Below are 17,617 nucleotides of genomic sequence, written 5' to 3' on the forward strand. Positions count from 1 at the left end.
GGTGGGGTCTAACCTCTAGCAAATCCCCGGGGATATGAGGGGCTCTGGGGGTGAAGAGCCAGGGTCCAGAAGGAGGGATGCTGAGCGGCTGAGTCGAGGGATGGGACGGAGGGAGGACGGAGTTGGGACGGGAGGGAGCAGAGACTCTGGGAACCGACCCCAGGCAGGGATCAGGCGGGCGTTGAGAACGCAGGGGGATGAGGTCCTAGGGCTGTGACCCTTCGGAGGACCTGATTGGGTGGGGGGGAGGGTGGGCAGTGGGAGCGGGGAGCCAGCGTCCCAGAACTGGGTTCTAGGCTGGGACCCGCCAGGGCGGGGCGGGCGCGGGGCGGGGCCGGGCTGGGGGCTGGGCCGGGGTCCCGGGGGCCGGGGCGGGGCCGGGCTGGCGCTGCGCAGCCGCGGGGCGGCCGCCGCGCATGCGGGGCTCACAGGGCTGCAGCCGGTGTCGCTGCCACTCCCGGGAGCATGAAGGACCGAACACAGGAGCTCCGCACGGTGAGTCCGGCCCCTGCGCGGCGCCCCTCGCCGCCCGCGCCCAGCGCCCGGGCTGCTCCCCGACCAGCTCTGGCGACCGCTGGGGCGGTAGTCCCTGCGTCCCTGGCCAGGGTGGGAGGGAGCAGTGCCGAGCCGGGGACCCCCATCCGGGTCCCGCCCCTTGGACCCACTGGGGTCACGGGCTCGCGTGAGCTCGGCTCCGATGGTTCGCGGACTGGCGGCTGGAGCCCGGGGTCCTGGATAAACTTTTCGGCGCCCCCTTCTTTTCGGGGATCGGAGGGGTATTCTGGAATATCGGTGGCGGGACCGAAGCCTGGCCTCTCCCTCGCCCCGCGGAGCAGGTCCCGACTCTCTCTCCCCACGGTGCCTCATCTCTGACCCTCCTGCCCTCCCTCTGGTTTAGACAGACGGCGGGACCGGTGGGAAGGGGCCGCGGGCGGTCCGCTGTCCAGAGCCCCGCTGCAGGGCGCGCTGCGGAAACGGGGCGGTCGGGTGGGGCCGGGCTCCTCCGTTGGGCGCGGTCTCGCGGGGCGACCGCCGCCCCCATCACCTTCCATCACCTGTAGCTCCCATCACCTGTGGCTCCCCACCCGGTGGCGATCGGCATCTGCTGCCCGCCCTGGTCCGGGAGGGGTCAGACCCGCTCCCGGTCCACCTTCCTGGCTTCCGGGCAGCCCGGGCCGGCGTTTCCAGACCCTTCCGGGGTTCCCTGGTCTGATTCCGACCTGAACCTATTTTTCCACCTGTGTTTCGGAGGCCCCTGGGGTGTGGCTTCTGGGGCGGGGCTCCGGTGGGGGAAGTAGAAGGATGCGCAAAGGTTCTGAGTCAGAGCCCGCCCTCTCCCAGCCCTGACAGAGACCCCTGCCGCCTGCTCCTCATCATCAAGGCCCCCCTCCCCTGGCGTCTGCTATTAACCAGGGTGTTCTCACCTCTCCCTTTAAAGATGGCAATCCTGGGGTGGGGGGGCTGGGGGGGACAGAGAAGGAAGGGAAGCCTGCCTGTGGGGAGAGGGGCATCAGGGCTCTAGACCCAGTTGAGGCTCCTCTGATGCCCTGGCTGACCCCCCTGCTGGAAGGCCCCCACCTACTGATCTCTGTAGCGGGGGCGGGGCTAGCTCAGTGTCTCCCCAGAACACTTCCCCTGCTACCCACCTTAGAGCCAGAGACCTGGGTCCCCTTCTATGGAAAGTTCCAAGGGTCCTTTGGACTTTTGATCCCATCACTCGTCCTCTCTGCCCATAGGTTCCCTGCATTTGTGACTGGGTCTCCTGCCCGTTGTACCAGTCTTGTCTCCTGGGCAGCGTGGGGCTGGGACCTGTGCTCTCCTGCCTCCGTGTCCCCCTTGCTCTATCTGCCAGCCCCCACTCTCCCGTCAGACCTGTGTTATTCCTGGCTGAGTGCCCAGCCCCCGGAGTAAACCCCACGAGGTTTCAAAGGAAGAAGATGGTCCCTCATGTCGTGTATGGTGTCTAAACACTTCCCCCGCCAGCCCTTGTGGTTGCCCTCAAGTTTCCTGTGCTTGGTTGAGTCAGAAGGAGTGTGGTTATCTTGGTGATGAATGGCCGTGTGGTGCATTTGCTGGTGTTTGGGTGCCTGGTGGGTCAGGCGAGGGTGTATGTGGGAACCAGGTGATCAGGGAGAACACAGTCCTTTACATCTGACATCCTCTGACTCATCAGCTTCATCCCCTCTGCTGAAGGGAAAACTGAGGCACAAAAGAGATGTGGCTGGCCTGGAAGATGAAGTGGGATGGTAGAAAGGGGCTTCACCTAGTCCTAAAAATAGTCACACTCAGACCTGGCTGAGACCTAAGGCCTAAGAGATCTTGGGCTGTAGGAAGCTTGAAGCCAGCTCTTTGCTCTGGTGTGTCTGTCATTCCCCCCTTCCCCCCAGGCAGCACACATACACGCACACACGCTAGCCAGAGTGGCCTTTAGGTGTTGAGGCCTGGCTTGTCTGAAAATAAACTGAGTCTTCCTCTCCAGACAGTCCCCCAGTCCAGGCATTCAGCGCCCATGCAGGCTGCTGTACTCATGGCCGGGTGGCTCTGCCCCTTGGGGGTTTCTAGCAGCCTTGAGGGTCCGCTGGCAGGAGCCCACACTGGGTGGGGTGGAACCATTAGTCTAGGGGGGCTGCCATTCCCACAGGTCTCCCTCTGGGCTGCATAGATTCCTATCTATGAAGTGGAGGCAGGAAAACCTAGAACCCAGTTTCTCAGGGCAAGAGGGGTGGTCACAGGTCTCCTGACTCTGACTCCATACTTGGGGGAGACCTTGAACCCCAGGAGCCAGAATCCCCAGGAACTGAGACTCCAGTGCTAGCTGGGCTGGACAGAGGGTGGTGCTTGGGACAGCCACTTGCACCACACCCAGCCTCCCTCCCTCCTCCTCCCCCCCCCCTCCTCCTCCTTCCCCACCACATTTGGAAGGAAGGCGAAGGGAGCTTATTTATAAAAGTCACACTTGGGAAAGGAGCTAGCACGTTTCCTCAGCGCTGCAGGCCAGGCCCAGCCCTCAAGGCTTCTCCAGCCCTCATCTCTCCTGGAGCTGATCCTCTCATGCAGAGGGAGAATGAAGGGGTCCTCGCGGGCCGGTGTGGGGACCTGAATGCTCTCCACAGCCCTCAGAGATCAAAAGGGCAGCCTGGAGGCCAGGACGGGTGAAGACCTGGGTCACCAGAGTATACAACCGGGGAGACTTTGGGGACAAGGTGTCCCCAGGCAGCCCCGCCTGGCCTGCAGCTGCCTCCTTCCCCCAGTTCAGAGGCCTCCCTGGTTTTCTTTCCGAGAACTCCTCGGAGCTGACCCACCCCTCCCTGGGCCCAGAATGGTGTTTATCTACATTCTGGGCCATGTGAGACACAGAGGGGCCTGCGACAGGAAAGAGGAGGGAGAATGGGGTAGCCAGACCCAGGGAGAACCTTCCTGGAAGGAGAGGACTTGGGATGGCCCAGAAGGAGGAGTTGGATTTGAATGGGAGGAGGGAGGGTGGTCCAAAAGAAGGGACCAGTGTGAGTAAAGGCAGAGGGGCTAGGATGCCCAACCGAGAGAGAATGGCGGGTGGGCCTGACATCTGGTCTAGAGCAGGGCCCAGCTCACCAGGGCAGCACTCTGCTGACCGGTTCCCTTTTTCTCTCTTACCGCTGGGAAGAGACTGGGGATCCCGGGGCAACAGCAGGCAGGTTGGTGCCTTAACCTCTCCATGCTCATTTGTCTGTACAGTGGAGCCAGCCGGCTTTGCCCTGCAGAGCAGAAGAAACGGGGGGTGTAAGAATAGACCCAGGCTAGGGGTCCCCTCCTTCCTTCGTTCCTTCTCATCACCTCCTTGGAGTTTCCCCCCCAAAAAAAACCAGTGGATTTGGGCACGTGTTCATCTGAGGTACAGATGGCCTCCAGGAACTATCTAGTCCAACCTGCTATTTTACAGATGGAAAACTGAGGTCAGAAAGGGCCAGGAGTTTATCCAAGGTCACACAGCACCTGGAGGGAGGCAGAGCTCAGCCCCTCCCCACAGTCCGAAGCTGCCTCCCTGAGCTGCTCTGGGGCCCTGCTAAGGGGTAGACCCGGCTGAGGGCAGGGATCTGGGGGAGGGGGAGGTTTGCAGGATGGGGAAAGGAGGGAGGGGTCAGAAAGGAGAGCCCTCTCTTTCTGGAGACCCAGCTCGGCCTCTCGCACACCCCTGACTCAGCTCTGGGCCTCTCTGCTTTAGTAACATCGGCTTTGATTAGTCATTAAAAAGAACAAGGGGAAAAAAAAAATAGCCCTCGAGACAGACAACAGCAACTCCTGCTCCAGCAGGAATGAATCAAGCCTGCCTGCCCGCCTGCCGCCATCCCCCAGGACGGGCCTGGAGGCTGCCTGGCCTCTGCACCCCTTGGAGGATTCACACTCTTACTTCCAGGAGGGTATTCTGGAATCCTGGAGCCTCTGCCTGGAGAGACCACCAGGGCTGCACGCGTGGTGGTTCTAGTGGGATATCCTCTCCCCTGTTGCAGCAGGTCCCTGTGGTGGGGCAGTGCTTGCTCACTTCCGCCCCGATTGTCTTTTCTGATTGCTCAGGCCGGAGGTGATAAGGCTGGAGCTGACATAGCCAGCCGGCCAGAGAGGAGTGAGACCAGACCAGTGATTCTCAATCCTGGGGGTGCTTAAAAAGAACTTAACCTCACCAGCCCCATCCCCATAGATTCTCATTTGGTCTGGAAGCTGTTTTGTTTTGTTTTTTAATCCCCCACCGAGAGACTCAGGTCCTGGGCCAGGGTTGAGAACCCATGAACACTAGAACCAAAAAACAAACACTAAGACAAATTGGATGTTGGTTGGATGTGAGAGGAGGAGGAAGAGTGTGGATGCTCCCCCCAGTTTCTGACTTGGGGGACTCTTGAGAACGGGGGTTCTGAGCAGGGGGGTTCACAGAAGGGGGCTCAGGAGAAAGAAGTGGAACTTAGTTTTGGCCAGGTGGCAGGCAGGGTGCCCATATGATGTCTGGGTGGGTTTGTCCAGAAGATGTTTGTACCTTTGAGCTTATAACTGCCTCACGACTCCAGCTACTGCCAACACGCTGCAGCCTCTCAAGTCCCCAACTCTAGTCCAGCCCTCTTTCCGGAGCTGTGACTGCCACTTAGAGAGGACTGGCGGATTCCCAAGGGAGCTGGTGCCCTGATCATTCAGGGCTTTGGCCTAGATGTGGATGAAGTTGCAGGGGGCAACAAAGGCATAAACCGTCAGATTCTCACAAACTGAAGCAAGGATCAGAACAAATGAAGATCCTTCCCTTGAGCCCAAAATCCAAACAAGTAAACAGGGTGGGGAAGGGCTTGGGGGCTTTTCTTGGCAGGAAGAACTATATGATCACTTCTGTGATCCCTGGCTGCATTAACAGAGGTAGACTATGTAGAAAGAGGGAGGTGATGGGTCAGCTCTTTGGCACTGCTCAGACCACAATCAGCAGCAGATTCAGTTTATATCTTGTACTGCTGGAGAAGACAGAGGCTGAGTGGAACAAGTCTGGGGCAGGGGCTGCAACTTAAGGCCTCTGGGAAGGATCTGAAGGGGAGGGAATGGTCAACTTGAGAAGAAAAACCCGGGAAGGATGTGGATGCTACCTTCACGTCTCTGGCAGGGCCAGCCCAGGGAGAGGGCACCAACAGGTTCTTTACGGCCTGGGGCCACACCGCAGGAAAGGGAAGGACTTTCTAAAAATTGGGGCTGCCCCAGATAGGCAGAAGTGCCTGGGAGAGTTGGTGGGCTCTCCATCCCCAGAGGTGTGAAAGCTGCGGCTAGATGCTGCGGCCAAGGTGACTTTTCAGGTCCCTTAGGGCTTGAGAGTGTGTGCCTGTGGCTCCAGTAGGGATGCAAATAGGGTGTGGGGAACAAGAGGAGCAAGATACCCACCCCAGGGAGCTGAGGAAGGCTTCCGAAGGAGGTGGCATCTAAGGACGAGGGGAATGTCAGCTTCATGGAATTGGCACTGCCGGCAGAGGGAGCCACATGGGGACAGCAGGGAGGATAGTGGGTAGATTATAGGGGCAGGGAGAGGGTTATAGGTTATAGGTCGAGTGTGGTGGGATCAGATTTCAGGCTGGGGCAGTGAGATGAAAAGGGGGGTGACAGTGAAAAGGTCCTGAGGAGGAAGAAGTAGTAGCACTTGGTAAGGAAGTGTGCCCTTGGAGCATCCTCTCCATGTTTTGCTCAGAGCCACAGCTGTTTGACCCAGGCTGTGAGGTCAGGCCCTAAACCCTCCAATTGATAGAGAGCATGGAGGAGGGTGTGGCATCTCTCCCGCCACCCTTCTGTTGGAGAAACTACTCAAGTCCAGCCTCTATGCAGGGAGGCTGTGCAGGTAGCAGGTCAGAACTGGCTGGATGCCTGGAGAAGATAAGTCTGTTTCACAGATGGGCAAGCTGAGGCCCAAAGGGAGGCATCAGCCCCGGGGTCCCTGGCAGTGACTCTCATCTCCAGTGACTCCGGCGCCCTTGTCTTTGGCTCTAGCTGGTCATCACTCCGGAAGGGAAGGGAGCTGGAAAATTCTCCTTCTGCCTCTTCCCATCCACCCCTATCCTCCTCTGGGCACCAGAAGGACAGAGAAGCCAGGATGCTGAATGGCAGGAACTCCTGGGGCCACTTCCCAGCCTGGCAGGCTGCCGGGGAGGGGGCCCTGGGGTTCTCCAGGCTGCACCCTGCCTCGGTGTCCCTAGGGAGTGCTCCTCTGGCTTGGTTCCCGGGCCTTAAAGTATGGAAATGGCTCCTAGATTCTCTGTGGCTAAGGGTGGGCTTAGTGGGGGATGGGGGCCACCTGGCGGCAGCCACAGGCACTTGTGGGAGCGAGGATTTATTTTAGCTGCTGGGGGAGGAGGTGTGATCTCTTGAGGAGGGGGGCCGCCTCCATAAAGCTCCCAACCAACCCCCTCCCTTGGTTGGTCCCACTTTGGTGGGGTAGTGGGACCCCGAGAGCCCCAGGGTCACAGCCCTTACAGAACATGCTGGGCTTCCCCATCCGTTCTCAGCCCGCCTCCCCCAGCATGGCATCGCTGTCCCCATTTCACAGAGGAGCAAACAGACGCAGAGGGGAAGTCCCTCAGCCAGTCAGTGTCTGTGCTGGGCCCAGAACTCGGCCCCTTCCCCAGCCGGCGGGGCCCCAGCCTCCCTGGCCCCTCAGCCTCCCGGTCCCCTCAGCCTCTGCCTGCCTCCATCCTCGCAAGAGAGCATCAAGGTGAGGGCTAGTGCCTCCTCCCTGTGGGACGCTGAGAAAGGAGGAGGCATGACCCAGCCCGAGAACCCAGGTGACCATCCTGCCCTGAGCATCTGGGCCTTGGCTGTGGAGAGGGACCTTGGCCTTGCCAGCAGAGTGGGCCGACCATGGCTGATTCCAGGTGTGGGGCGGACAGTAGCGAGCGTGGCCGGCCTGCTGGGAGGTCAGAGGTGTAATCACCCCCACCTCCTGATGGGCCGGCTTTTGTACGGCTGCCCCTGGGGCCGCGGGGTGAGGCTTGCACCTGCAGCTGAGGCAGGCCCTGAGCCAAGTGGCAACGTGACTGGCCTCTTGTGCCTGCCGGACCCAACTCTGGGCCTGGAAGGAAAGAGGATCAAGGTCAATGTCAAGACTAACAAGGAGGGAGAGTTCCCCGAGCCGTCTGAGGGAGCAAGCCTGGCGGATCACAGAGGCCCCTCACAGGCAGTAGCTCTCAAGCCGGCCTGGGTGCTGTGGGGATGGCCCATATCCGAGCCATTCCACCTCTTGGCAGGGAGGTGGTCGTGGTGCCCAGGCCTCCCCCTGCAAGGCCCTCTCCTGAGAGGGAGCTTGGAACTCAGGGCCAGCTTGGGAACTCCAGGCAACCTGTCTCAGACGAGGTGTGAGCTGGGGCCAGTGGCCGGGGGACTAAGCCCTGAGGTTTGCTTGCCTAGCCTGTGGCTGGGCCTCCCCAGCAGCACCCTAGGGTGAGGGGTGTGCTGGGAGGACCCCAGTCCCGTGGGGGAGGGGAGGCAGCTGAGCAGGGGAAGGAGTGCCTGGCACGGAGGGGGATACTTGGCCCTGTCCCCAACTTGACAGGCAAGGCCTCTCTCCATGATCATGCTGGGTCCCCAGGGATCCTCCAGGTCTCACTGTGGCTGGAGCTGAGGGCACAGCCAGGCCTTGTCCCTGCCAAGGGCCCTGGAGCTGCAGCCTGCGGGCCTGCTGTATGTGGATGCTGGGCAGTTTGGGTGTCCCAGGTCCAGCGGGACCCAGTGGTCCTAGCACAGGTCCGTTCATGTGTGCACACCCCTGTGCAGGCCAAGGACAGCGATGATGATGATGATGTCACTGTCACCGTGGACCGAGACCGCTTCATGGATGAGTTCTTCGAGCAGGTGGGAGCAGCACACCTGCCTCTCCCCAAACACTGGCAGACCCGGGGTGGCCACGTCTCACCTCTGAGGCAGGCCAGGGCTCTTACACACCTGCGCCTGGCTCAGCAGCCCACAGGTGCCAGTTAATGAGCCCATTTTGAGAGTGAATAGACTGAGGCTCAGAGGGGAGCAAAGTTTGGGATGGCCCATTCCTCCCCACTCCTACCCCGGTCTAGAAGGATCCTTGGAGCAGCCCCGCCTCCCCTCACCTACCCCCTGAAGCCTGGCCCAGTCTGGCCCTGAGCCCTGACCTTTAGCCCTACTCTGGGCAAGCCCTGGGCCCAAGAAGCCCCCTCCCTGGAGTTTTGCCTCCAGACCACCTGGCCTTGGTCCACAGGTGGAGGAGATCCGCGGCTTCATTGACAAGATCTCAGAGAATGTGGAGGAGGTGAAGCGGAAGCACAGCGCCATCCTGGCCTCCCCCAACCCTGATGAGAGTGAGTGTGTAGGTGTGAGGGGCCCCACAGGCCTCCAGGAAGGCGCTGCTGCGGAGGGACGCCCTTCATTGCTGGTCGGCTGAGGGCTGCCTGCACCTGGCCAGGCTGGGGAGGGCTCCATGGGAAGCCTCAGGAAACACAGCTGTCCCAGGCTCGGGGTGCGGGTGGTCAGTGCCCAGTACCACCTGCCGGATGCCTGGTGAGAAGGGCGGGGTCAGGCGCCGGACCCGCCCTCCCCAGGTGAGCTGGCTGTTTTCTAAGGCAGCACGGCTGGCCGGCTGTAGCCCTGGGATTCTGGGAGGGAGCAAGGAGGGAGGCAGCAGCCTCTGATCAATAGCAGGCCTCTCAGCGCAGCCTCTCCCTTTCCCTCGCCTCCCCAGGGGAGCAGATGGCAGCTCTGAGGCATCAGCGCTGTGGGAGGGCAAGCCGGCCAAGCAGGCAGAGTTTCCGGAAAAGGCTGGCAGCCCTGGCACTTGGCCATTGGTACCCCGGAGCCGGGCGTTCTCAGGGCTCCAGGAAGTCACCTCTCTCCCTCTGCATGGGGAGGCGTTTGCGTTTGTGTGGGTCTGCGTTTCACTCTGTCCCCAGACGGGTCCCACTGACCTGGCTGTCACGATTCCCGTGGAGGTGTTGATTACTACTACACTAACATGGGCCAGGCTGACAGCATGCAGGCCCGTGACCCCCTCCCACAGAGGGGGCTCACCCTCAGCCCTGGGGAGGCAGTGACGGGCTGGGGCCCAGGCCAGCCACCTGGACTCATGAGATTGGGTGTGTGCACTGCCTGCCTGTTCTCGCGGCTTGCTCACCTCCTCGCTCCCTTCTCCAGCTCCTTTGGAAGGCTCCAGCCTATGGGGCCCCGGGACAGAGCACGGGGGAGGGTCCAGCTGCTGCCCAGGTGTTCATGGGAAAGGACCTACGGCCCATAGCCCACCACCCAGGCACCCAAAGCTTGATTTTGTTCTCAACCCCAGCAATGCCTCTCTATCCATGACCTCTCAGCCCCAGGCTCACAGGAGCCCCAGGCTCCTCAAGCACCCAGAATAAATCTCCCCACGGCCCCAAAGTGTGCTTGAACCTGAGGCCAGTGCCAGGCCCTTTGAAGGCAGAGTGAGTCAGCTGGGAGCCGGGGAGACTGTCCCAGGAAGAGGTGGAAAGGAAAGAGGGACACCCCAGAGCAGGGCATATATCCAGTGCAGTCGCTGTGTCCTTCTGCTTTGCCCCTCTCCCTAGAGGTTTGTCTGGGACGGCAGTATGTGACGTGGTTTGTCTGTGGGCTCATGTGTATCTGGGTCAGCGCGTGTCCCTGGTGGGTCACTCCTGGTGAGGCGCAGGAGGGGGCTGACTGTGGGGCGAGACTATAAAGAGCTGGGAGTTGGCCCCTCACCTGCTGGAAGGTGGGGCAGGCGGGGGGCGACGGAACTGCCCAACTCCCCCAGCCTTGGCTGCCTTGTGCCAGCTTCATCAGACATCACTAGTGACCAGTTTAGAATCGCCACCCATGAGCTGGGCAGTCAGGACCCGGCTGACGGTCACTGATGCGGGCTAACAGGCGCTCCCCAAGGGGAGGGGCTCCCCATTAAGGGTTCTAGGGCAGAGGCGGAGCAGAGTTGAGGGGGCATCACAAAGAAAGTTGGCGGTGAGTGGGGGCTTTCCTGGGCCAAGGCTTGCTCTGCCTCCTCTGGGGGCTGCCATCCAGGCTGGGCTATTCTGGGTCTGAGCAAAAGAGGCTGCGACGTCAGAGCAGCTGGTAACCGAGTTTTCCTTTGTTTCTACAAACAAGGCCTCTTCCCCCGCTCCTGGAAGCCCCCAACTCCACCTCATTCACATTCCACTTGGGAAGTGGCCCTCCCACTTGATCAGCCACTGTAAATGCCCCTCCCGAGTCCCCTGTGGGAGAAGCCCCAACCCCAGAAGCAAGCACAGAGTGGATGAGAAAGGTTCCAGCCAGGAGCTCAGTCCTGGTTTCTCCAGGGGGTGGAGCCATGGGGGGCTGCCCTGAGGCTGGGCTCCACCCAGCACCCCAGAGGGAAGCAGCCATCTTGCCCCACTTTGCCAGCCAACCCCCCGCAGGGAGCAGGGCTAGCTGGGCACCTCCATGGCCTCTGCCAGCTTTACGGAGATGGTTCCGGTTGGAACAAGGGCCAGAAACTACGCCACAGCCCTCCCCCAGCTTCGCCCCCTCATAGGCCCCGCTGCACGCTACCTCTAGAGCTGACTGTACCCCAGGGGCCCACCTCTTTGAAGCTCTTCTCCCATCTCCCACCCAGCCGGGTGCCTCCAGCCCCCATCCACCTACCGGGCACTCAGCAGTTGGCCTTCACTGAGCTCAGCACCTGGGGAGGGGGGCTTTGTGAAGAGAACAGGGTCTGCCCTGCCCAGGGTGCTTGATGGAGGCTGGCTTCTGCCTCCTTGGCCCCTGGCCCGCATCAGCCCATCAGCTGGATGTTCACCCCCAGAGCCACCAGGTAGTGCTAGGTGAGCCCCTACCTCCACCTTCGACTCAGGCAAGTATCAAGTAAACGTTCCCCAGTGCAACCTCCAGCATCACCAGCTGCTCCACAATTACTTCTGCCTTAAATTTAGCCCCATCTGTTGTCTGCAGGGGGTTGGGGGGAGCCAGCGAAGGCGGAAGGGAGGCTCCTTGGAAGGCACACGAGAAGGGGTGAGGCTGCAGCTGGTGTGGCCCCAGCCCGGGATTGGAGGGGCAGGCAGACTCTTAGCCAGGGGACGAGGGGAGACCCAGGGTCTGCCCAGAGTCCCCCTCGGGCCTGAGCCTGAAGATCAGGCATGGGGGAGCCCAGGGTGTCTACCGGCCACCCCTTCTACCTCCCCAGAAACCAAGGAAGAGCTGGAGGAACTCATGTCTGACATAAAGAAGACAGCAAACAAAGTTCGCTCCAAATTGAAGAGTGAGTCTGGGCTCCAGGCCTTGTCTGGGATATGGGGGGCACTCCAGGCCTGCTTCCCCCACACAGCCCATGGAATTTCACTGACTCTGACTCTGAGGGGTACATTGGGTCTTGCTTTCCTTTGTGCGCCATTTACTCAGCAGCTACCTGGCAAGGCCTGTTTGTGCCAGGCTCTGGGCTGGGCCTTGGGACACATGCCTGAGGCTCCGTCCAGCGAGTGTTCCACTCTGGGCACTGTCAGCTAAAGAGAGTTAAAGGAGTGGCCAGCAGTGCCTGGTCCCACACAGGAGCCCCCATGCGCTCACGTGAGCACAGGCAGGCATGCCCCGGAATGCACAAGCCTAGGGGTCCCGTGCCCTGTGCTTGTGGCCACCTAGCCCTGCCCACCTCCCGACCCCCTCCACGGCATGCCCCGCTCCTCGCTCCATGCACAGCCTTCCTGAGCAGGAGAGAGACAGCGTGGGCCTGAGCCACCAGGCCTAGCGCATAGTAGGTGCACACACACACACACACACACACACAGATACACAGCTTGGTGTGTGCCCGAGGCCTCACAGGTGTGTCTGTGTGTGTGTGTGTATGCACGCAGCCACACACACATCGTGCCTGGAAGAGCCCTTGTCGGTCCCTCCTCCATCAGTGCCTGGAGCTCCCTCTTGCTCTGCTTCCTGTGTGACCCCACTCAACAGACAACACAAGTCCCCCCAGGGGAGGTCCTGAGCCAGATCCTGGGTGTGTGGGTGGCGAGGCAGCGGTGAATGGGGCAGGTTATCAGCAGCCGGCTGTTCCCCAGGCATCGAGCAGAGCATCGAGCAGGAGGAAGGCCTGAGCCGCTCATCTGCTGACCTGAGGATCCGAAAGACACAGGTGTGGGCGGGACCTCTGGGGCGGGCAGCCGGGCACCTGAAGCTCTGGGGCCCAGTGGGGCTGGGCCTAACACCTGCACCCCCATCTCGGGCCCCCAGCACTCCACACTGTCCCGGAAGTTTGTGGAGGTGATGTCCGAGTACAACGCCACGCAGACTGACTACCGCGAGCGCTGCAAGGGCCGCATCCAGAGGCAGCTGGAGATCAGTAAGCTGAGGGGGTGGGGCCGAGGGGCGGGGCCGGGCTGCCGCCGACCACCCTGAGGAAGGCCGGGCTCAGAGTGACCCCTGCTCACAGCCGGCCGGACCACGACCAGCGAGGAGCTGGAGGACATGCTGGAGAGTGGGAACCCCGCCATCTTTGCCTCCGGGGTGAGTGTGGACCCCTCCCCCTGGGGACCCTGGTGTGCGTGCAGAGCGCTGGATCTGGGCAGTCTTTGGACACAGCCACCTGTGAGGCAGGTTTTAGAGAAGAGAAGGCCGAGTCCCAGAGAGGGTTAGGGACCAGACAGAGGTCACACAAATGTTAGGGGCAAAGGTGGAATTAAGACCCCGTCTCCCGGTTCCTCCCAGTCGGGTCCGCTTCCTAGCTACCCCTGCACATTTGCCACTGGCTAGGGGCTCCTTCCACCAGCCTCAGGACCTTTTACCCCTCTTGGAGGACACAGTGCCCTTGGCCTCTCTACATTCAAGTGAAGCTCCATGTTCTACCCGGCAGGGGGGCTTCCTGAAGGAGGTGGCACACAGGTAGGGGAGGCTGCTTGGGCGTGTGGTTCTACGAGGGGGTGTCAGCTACATTCAGTGTGGGAGGAAGAACAGGAGGAGAGGGGATGGGAGAAAGGCCGAAAGGCCGTTCAAGGCCTGGGCCCCTCGGGGCAGTCGTCTCGGGCTCCTACAGCACTGGTGGTTAGAACTACCACTCAGCTGTTACTATGCACGGGCACAGGTGGGGAGCGTTAGCCCCGTGTTACAGGTAGGAAATCTACAGGTAGGAAATCAGGTCTCAGAGAAAGTAGGTAACAGCTAGTAAGAGCCGAGCAGAAAGTTGGGGGAGAGCTGCGGCTAAGGAAGAAGCCTCAGGCTCTGCTCCCAGAACATTCTGCTCAGGCCACTGCCCATCCCAGTGGCCTGCTTCCACCCTTGGCCTCTTGCTGTCCCGGTCCCCACCCCGGCTCCCTTCAGCCGGTCCCTGGGTCCCAGCCCACTGCTCCCACCCTCTAGATCATCATGGACTCCAGCATCTCAAAGCAGGCCCTGAGCGAGATTGAGACGCGCCACAGTGAGATCATCAAGCTGGAGAACAGCATCCGGGAGCTGCACGACATGTTCATGGACATGGCCATGCTTGTGGAGAGCCAGGTGAGTGCCCGGGGCCCCACTGTCCCTCGCCCAGCCCCCAGCAGCACCCAGGGCTGCACTAACCCTACCCTCTCTGCTTGCCACGCTGCCCTGCCCGGGAGGGACCGAGTCTTCAGGTAACTAACCACATGCTGTTGAAAGTGCCCCCAGGGTCCTGTCCACCTGAAGGATCCTCTCTGCATGGCTCTGCTTGGCCCTCCAGGACCCCAGGCCCTGCATGGCCCTACCCACCTTCACCCAGCCTTGTCCTGTCTTGTTCACCAGCTGTGTGTCATGTGGGCACTGTGGATGGGCACTTTTCTAGAAGCCGGAGGTATAGCCGTGACCAGGACAGCTGAGGGCCTGCTCCCTGAGAGCTAATGTATGTTGGGCAAAAGGGCAGCATAAGTAAACGATGAATGGCATATTCTCCAGTTGTGCCAGACGTTAGAAGGAGGCGATGTGACACAGCAGCGGTTCTCTAACTTTAAAGGGCTCAAGAGCCACCTGGAGGGCTTGTTATACGTTTCCCTATTCTGGTCCCCGTTCCCAGAGATTGGTAGGTGGGGTGGGGGTTCATGAACTTGCACGTCTCACAAGCTCAAGGGTGATACCGACGCTACTAGCCCAAGGGCCACACTTGGGGTGACACAGTCACTGCAGTGGCCACTTTGGACGGGGTGGTCAGGGAAGGCCTCTCTGAGGAGGCGGCATTTGAGCTCCGAAGACTACTGCCCAGGGGAAGAGTGAAGAGTTGGCCCAGGCAGAGGGACCAGCAGCACCACAGTCCTGAGACCAGCAAGAGCCTGACTTAATGTGAGGAGCAGAAAGGAGGTCCGGGCGGCTAGAGCACGGGGAGAGCTGGAGATGACAGGGATGGGGTCTCGGCAAGCAGTGCTGGGCTGCTGGAGTCTCTTCTAGATTGGAGGGTCTTAAGTGTGGGAGTGGCACGGCCCGAGTTAGGAAGCAGGGAGGCCTTGAGGAGGCTGCTGCTTCCACTGGGCCGAGAGGCCACGGCGCTGTGGACGCCAGCGGGAGCAGTGGGCGTGGAGGGAGCGGCCAGCCATCAGCACGCTGCTGCTGGGAGTCCTGGGCATTGTCATAGTCGAGTGGCCTCTGGGGGCTGCCTGGGACCAGACTGCAGGGCCCACGAGGCCTGTGGGACTGGGCAGGGGGCTCTCAAAGGTTGAGGACCAAAGCCTGTCAGGGCTGGACGGAACCATCATGCTTGGGGAGGATGGAGTGGGGCGCTCACTGTCGTCACTATGGCCAGACTCCAGCCCACCCACTCCCGCCCCTGCCTTCCTCTGCCCGGTGCTGTCCTCTGTCCAGCCCCGGGGTCAGGGCCCCTTCTGAGCGTCCTCTGCATGGTCCCTGCCCCCTTGGCTGAGGCTGCATGGCCAGTTCCCGCCCCAGGATGGCTGCATTTCAGGGAGCTGCGCGGGGCGCCTGGCAGAGGCGAAGGGCACAGGTGAGACGCTCTACCCCATCCTCCTCACACTCCCCTTCTCTCTGACCTCAGGCTGCTTTCCTGAAATCCGGCCCTGGGCCCCGTCGTAACCCTGAGGGGGCCCTCTGGAGCTCGGGTGCCCCTGGCCCTGCAGGGAGAGATGATTGACAGGATTGAGTACAACGTGGAACATTCGGTGGACTACGTGGAGAGGGCTGTGTCCGACACCAAGAAGGCCGTCAAGTACCAGAGCAAGGCTCGCCGGGTCAGTAGCCCCAACCCTGCCTGAGCCCCCGTCCTCACACATGCACAGAGCCCCCGGACCATCACAAACCCCTCCGCATCCTGCCTGCACCCTCCCTCAGCTCTGACCAGAGCCTCCAGCGCCCAGTTAAAACCCCACCCAGACACGTTCCAAGCCATCACTTTCTCCCTCATTCAATCCCCCAGACTCTCCAACCCTTATCCCTCACCAGAGCCCCTCCCCAGCCACCCCACAGCCTCAAAGCTCTGCCCAGAGGCTCAGCCTCCCTCCTGGCCCCACTTCTGCGCTCTCTGAGGCCCCTCCTTGCCTCCCTGTGCAGAAGAAGATCATGATCATCATCTGCTGTGTGGTCCTGGGCATCGTCATTGCCTCCACCTTCGGAGGCATCTTCGGGTAGAAACCACCCCACCCGCCACTCCGCTCTGGATGGCCCACCCCCAGGAGGCCCCCTGGCTGCTGCCACCTTCTGGCTCGAGTCCTCTCCTCCCCACCCCATACTGCTCCTTTCTCTGCACAGGGCCCCCCATTCCCACCCTGCCCTGAGCCGTCGTGTGCATGATCTTTGTGACAGTGTGCATCTGTACAGAGGAGGCAGAGGGGAGCCAGGCTGGGAAACAGCCAGCTGGGTGGGGATGGGCCAGCAAGGGAGAGACTCAGGCCCTGGCCCAGGCCACTCCCCTTCTAGGCAGGGCCGCCTGGGGTAGTTAGCCATGCTCCCCTCCCCCGGCCTTCAGTAATTCCACTCCAGCCTGGGGTCTGCCCTCTCCTGGGATCAAGGCTCTCTGGACCCCAACCTTGCCTCCTACTGACCAGCCCATCTGCCCCATCCTGTGTCCTCTCCAGCTGTCCCCATAAGCCAAGCCCCCTGAGGGCTGGGGACCAGCTGGCCACATGGTGCTGCTTTTCAGGTTAGGGGAAGGGTGGCCTTGAGAGACAGCCCAGCTCTAAGCCTCTAACAGCCACTCACTGCCAGGGAGGCTCAGGGTACCGTGGCGGGTATGGCTTCTGGCCGTGTCAAGACCAGGCTTCCTCCCCTGCCTCGGGGCAGAGTCCAACAGGTCTTCAGCTGCCTCAGCCTCCCTTCCCACATTCCTACAGCCCCAGGAGCAACCCCTTTGGGCTACGCCTGACCCCAGGTAACATTCTGGAAGAGGCTGACTGGTGCCTGGTCTCCAGCCGCCCTCGGAGCTAGGGAGGCAGAGCAGGCCCCGGTCAGGCCTCTGCACTGGTGAAGCCCACGGCCCGGGCCAGCCACTCTCCCCGGCAGGCCCTAGTCGGGTCCTCAAGCCATTGTGTGTTGCATGTTTGGGACAGTGGTCCCTGCTCTCTTGTGCTCGGGAAGTCAGCGTCCCTTCAGGCGCCCGCGATCTCGTCCTGCCCTTGCTGCCCACCACTGACATGCCACGTGGGTGTCAGGTATCTAGGATGCAGTATTCAGCAGCCAGCCAGGGAGGGGCACCTCCCTCCTCCCCACTGCCTCGGGACTTCTCAAGTCTGAGATGTGCCCCCACCCAAAACCCGTCGCCCGTTGACAGGCAAGGAGCGTGCATGCGAGCGCATGCAGCAGGGGCCGGGGCCAGGTCTGGGCCCCGCCTTCCCTCGGCTTTGCTCCTGCCCAGTGACTGTGACCGCTGTCGTGTTGCCTTCTTGAACAGCGACTCCCTCCCCCTCCTCCACCCCTTCACCAAAGGTCTTGGTACAACCAGCTGCCCATTTTGTGAAATTTTTATGTAGAATAAACATTTGTACCTGTACCACGCCTCTGCTGTAGACTTCTTAGTGTCACGGCCTTCGGACTGGAGCTGATCGTATGTGGCACCATGGGGCTCAGAGACCAAGGATCCCAGCCGCCTTCCTTGGCCTTCAACTTCCAGACCCTCTGGCGCCTCCACCCCAGCTTGAACATCTCTCAGCTCCTGCTTAACACCTGATGCCTATTCTGTACTGTGGGCCCAGATCTACCCCCTCTTCCC

The 17,617-nt window shown here is 61.3% G+C and overlaps 1 protein-coding gene across 3 annotated transcripts; it reads left to right on the forward strand.

Moving 5' to 3' along the window:
• Positions 1 to 431: 431 nt before the first annotated feature.
• STX1A (syntaxin 1A) lies at positions 432 to 17,398 on the forward strand. Of its 3 annotated transcripts, none has more exons than XR_009497632.1 (10): positions 432 to 495; positions 8,260 to 8,337; positions 8,714 to 8,813; positions 11,651 to 11,725; positions 12,519 to 12,592; positions 12,691 to 12,799; positions 12,890 to 12,963; positions 13,813 to 13,950; positions 15,452 to 15,644; positions 15,964 to 17,398. XR_009497632.1 is itself a non-coding variant. In XM_059897475.1 (10 exons), exons 1-10 carry the CDS (start codon positions 466 to 468, stop codon positions 16,039 to 16,041), a joined length of 867 nt encoding a protein of 288 aa, XP_059753458.1. In that variant the 5' UTR covers positions 432 to 465; the 3' UTR covers positions 16,042 to 17,398. The 3 variants fall into 3 exon arrangements, 1 of the variants encoding a protein (XP_059753458.1); XM_059897475.1 differs by having other exon boundaries at positions 15,534 to 15,644; XR_009497633.1 differs by lacking the exon at positions 11,651 to 11,725.
• Positions 17,399 to 17,617: the final 219 nt, after the last annotated feature.

This window comes from Balaenoptera ricei, chromosome 15 (assembly GCF_028023285.1).
Source record: "Balaenoptera ricei isolate mBalRic1 chromosome 15, mBalRic1.hap2, whole genome shotgun sequence".
Taxonomy (NCBI): Eukaryota; Metazoa; Chordata; class Mammalia; order Artiodactyla; family Balaenopteridae; genus Balaenoptera; species Balaenoptera ricei.

Bases quoted from the DNA above. Each gene is read 5' to 3' on its own strand.
- STX1A (XM_059897475.1), top strand. From the start codon at position 466: ATGAAGGACCGAACACAGGAGCTCCGCACG. The intron at 8,814-11,650 runs GTGAGTGTGTAG...CTACCTCCCCAG, and splicing joins CTCCCCCAACCCTGATGAGA to AAACCAAGGAAGAGCTGGAG. The intron at 13,951-15,533 runs GTGAGTGCCCGG...CTGGCCCTGCAG, and splicing joins CCATGCTTGTGGAGAGCCAG to GGAGAGATGATTGACAGGAT.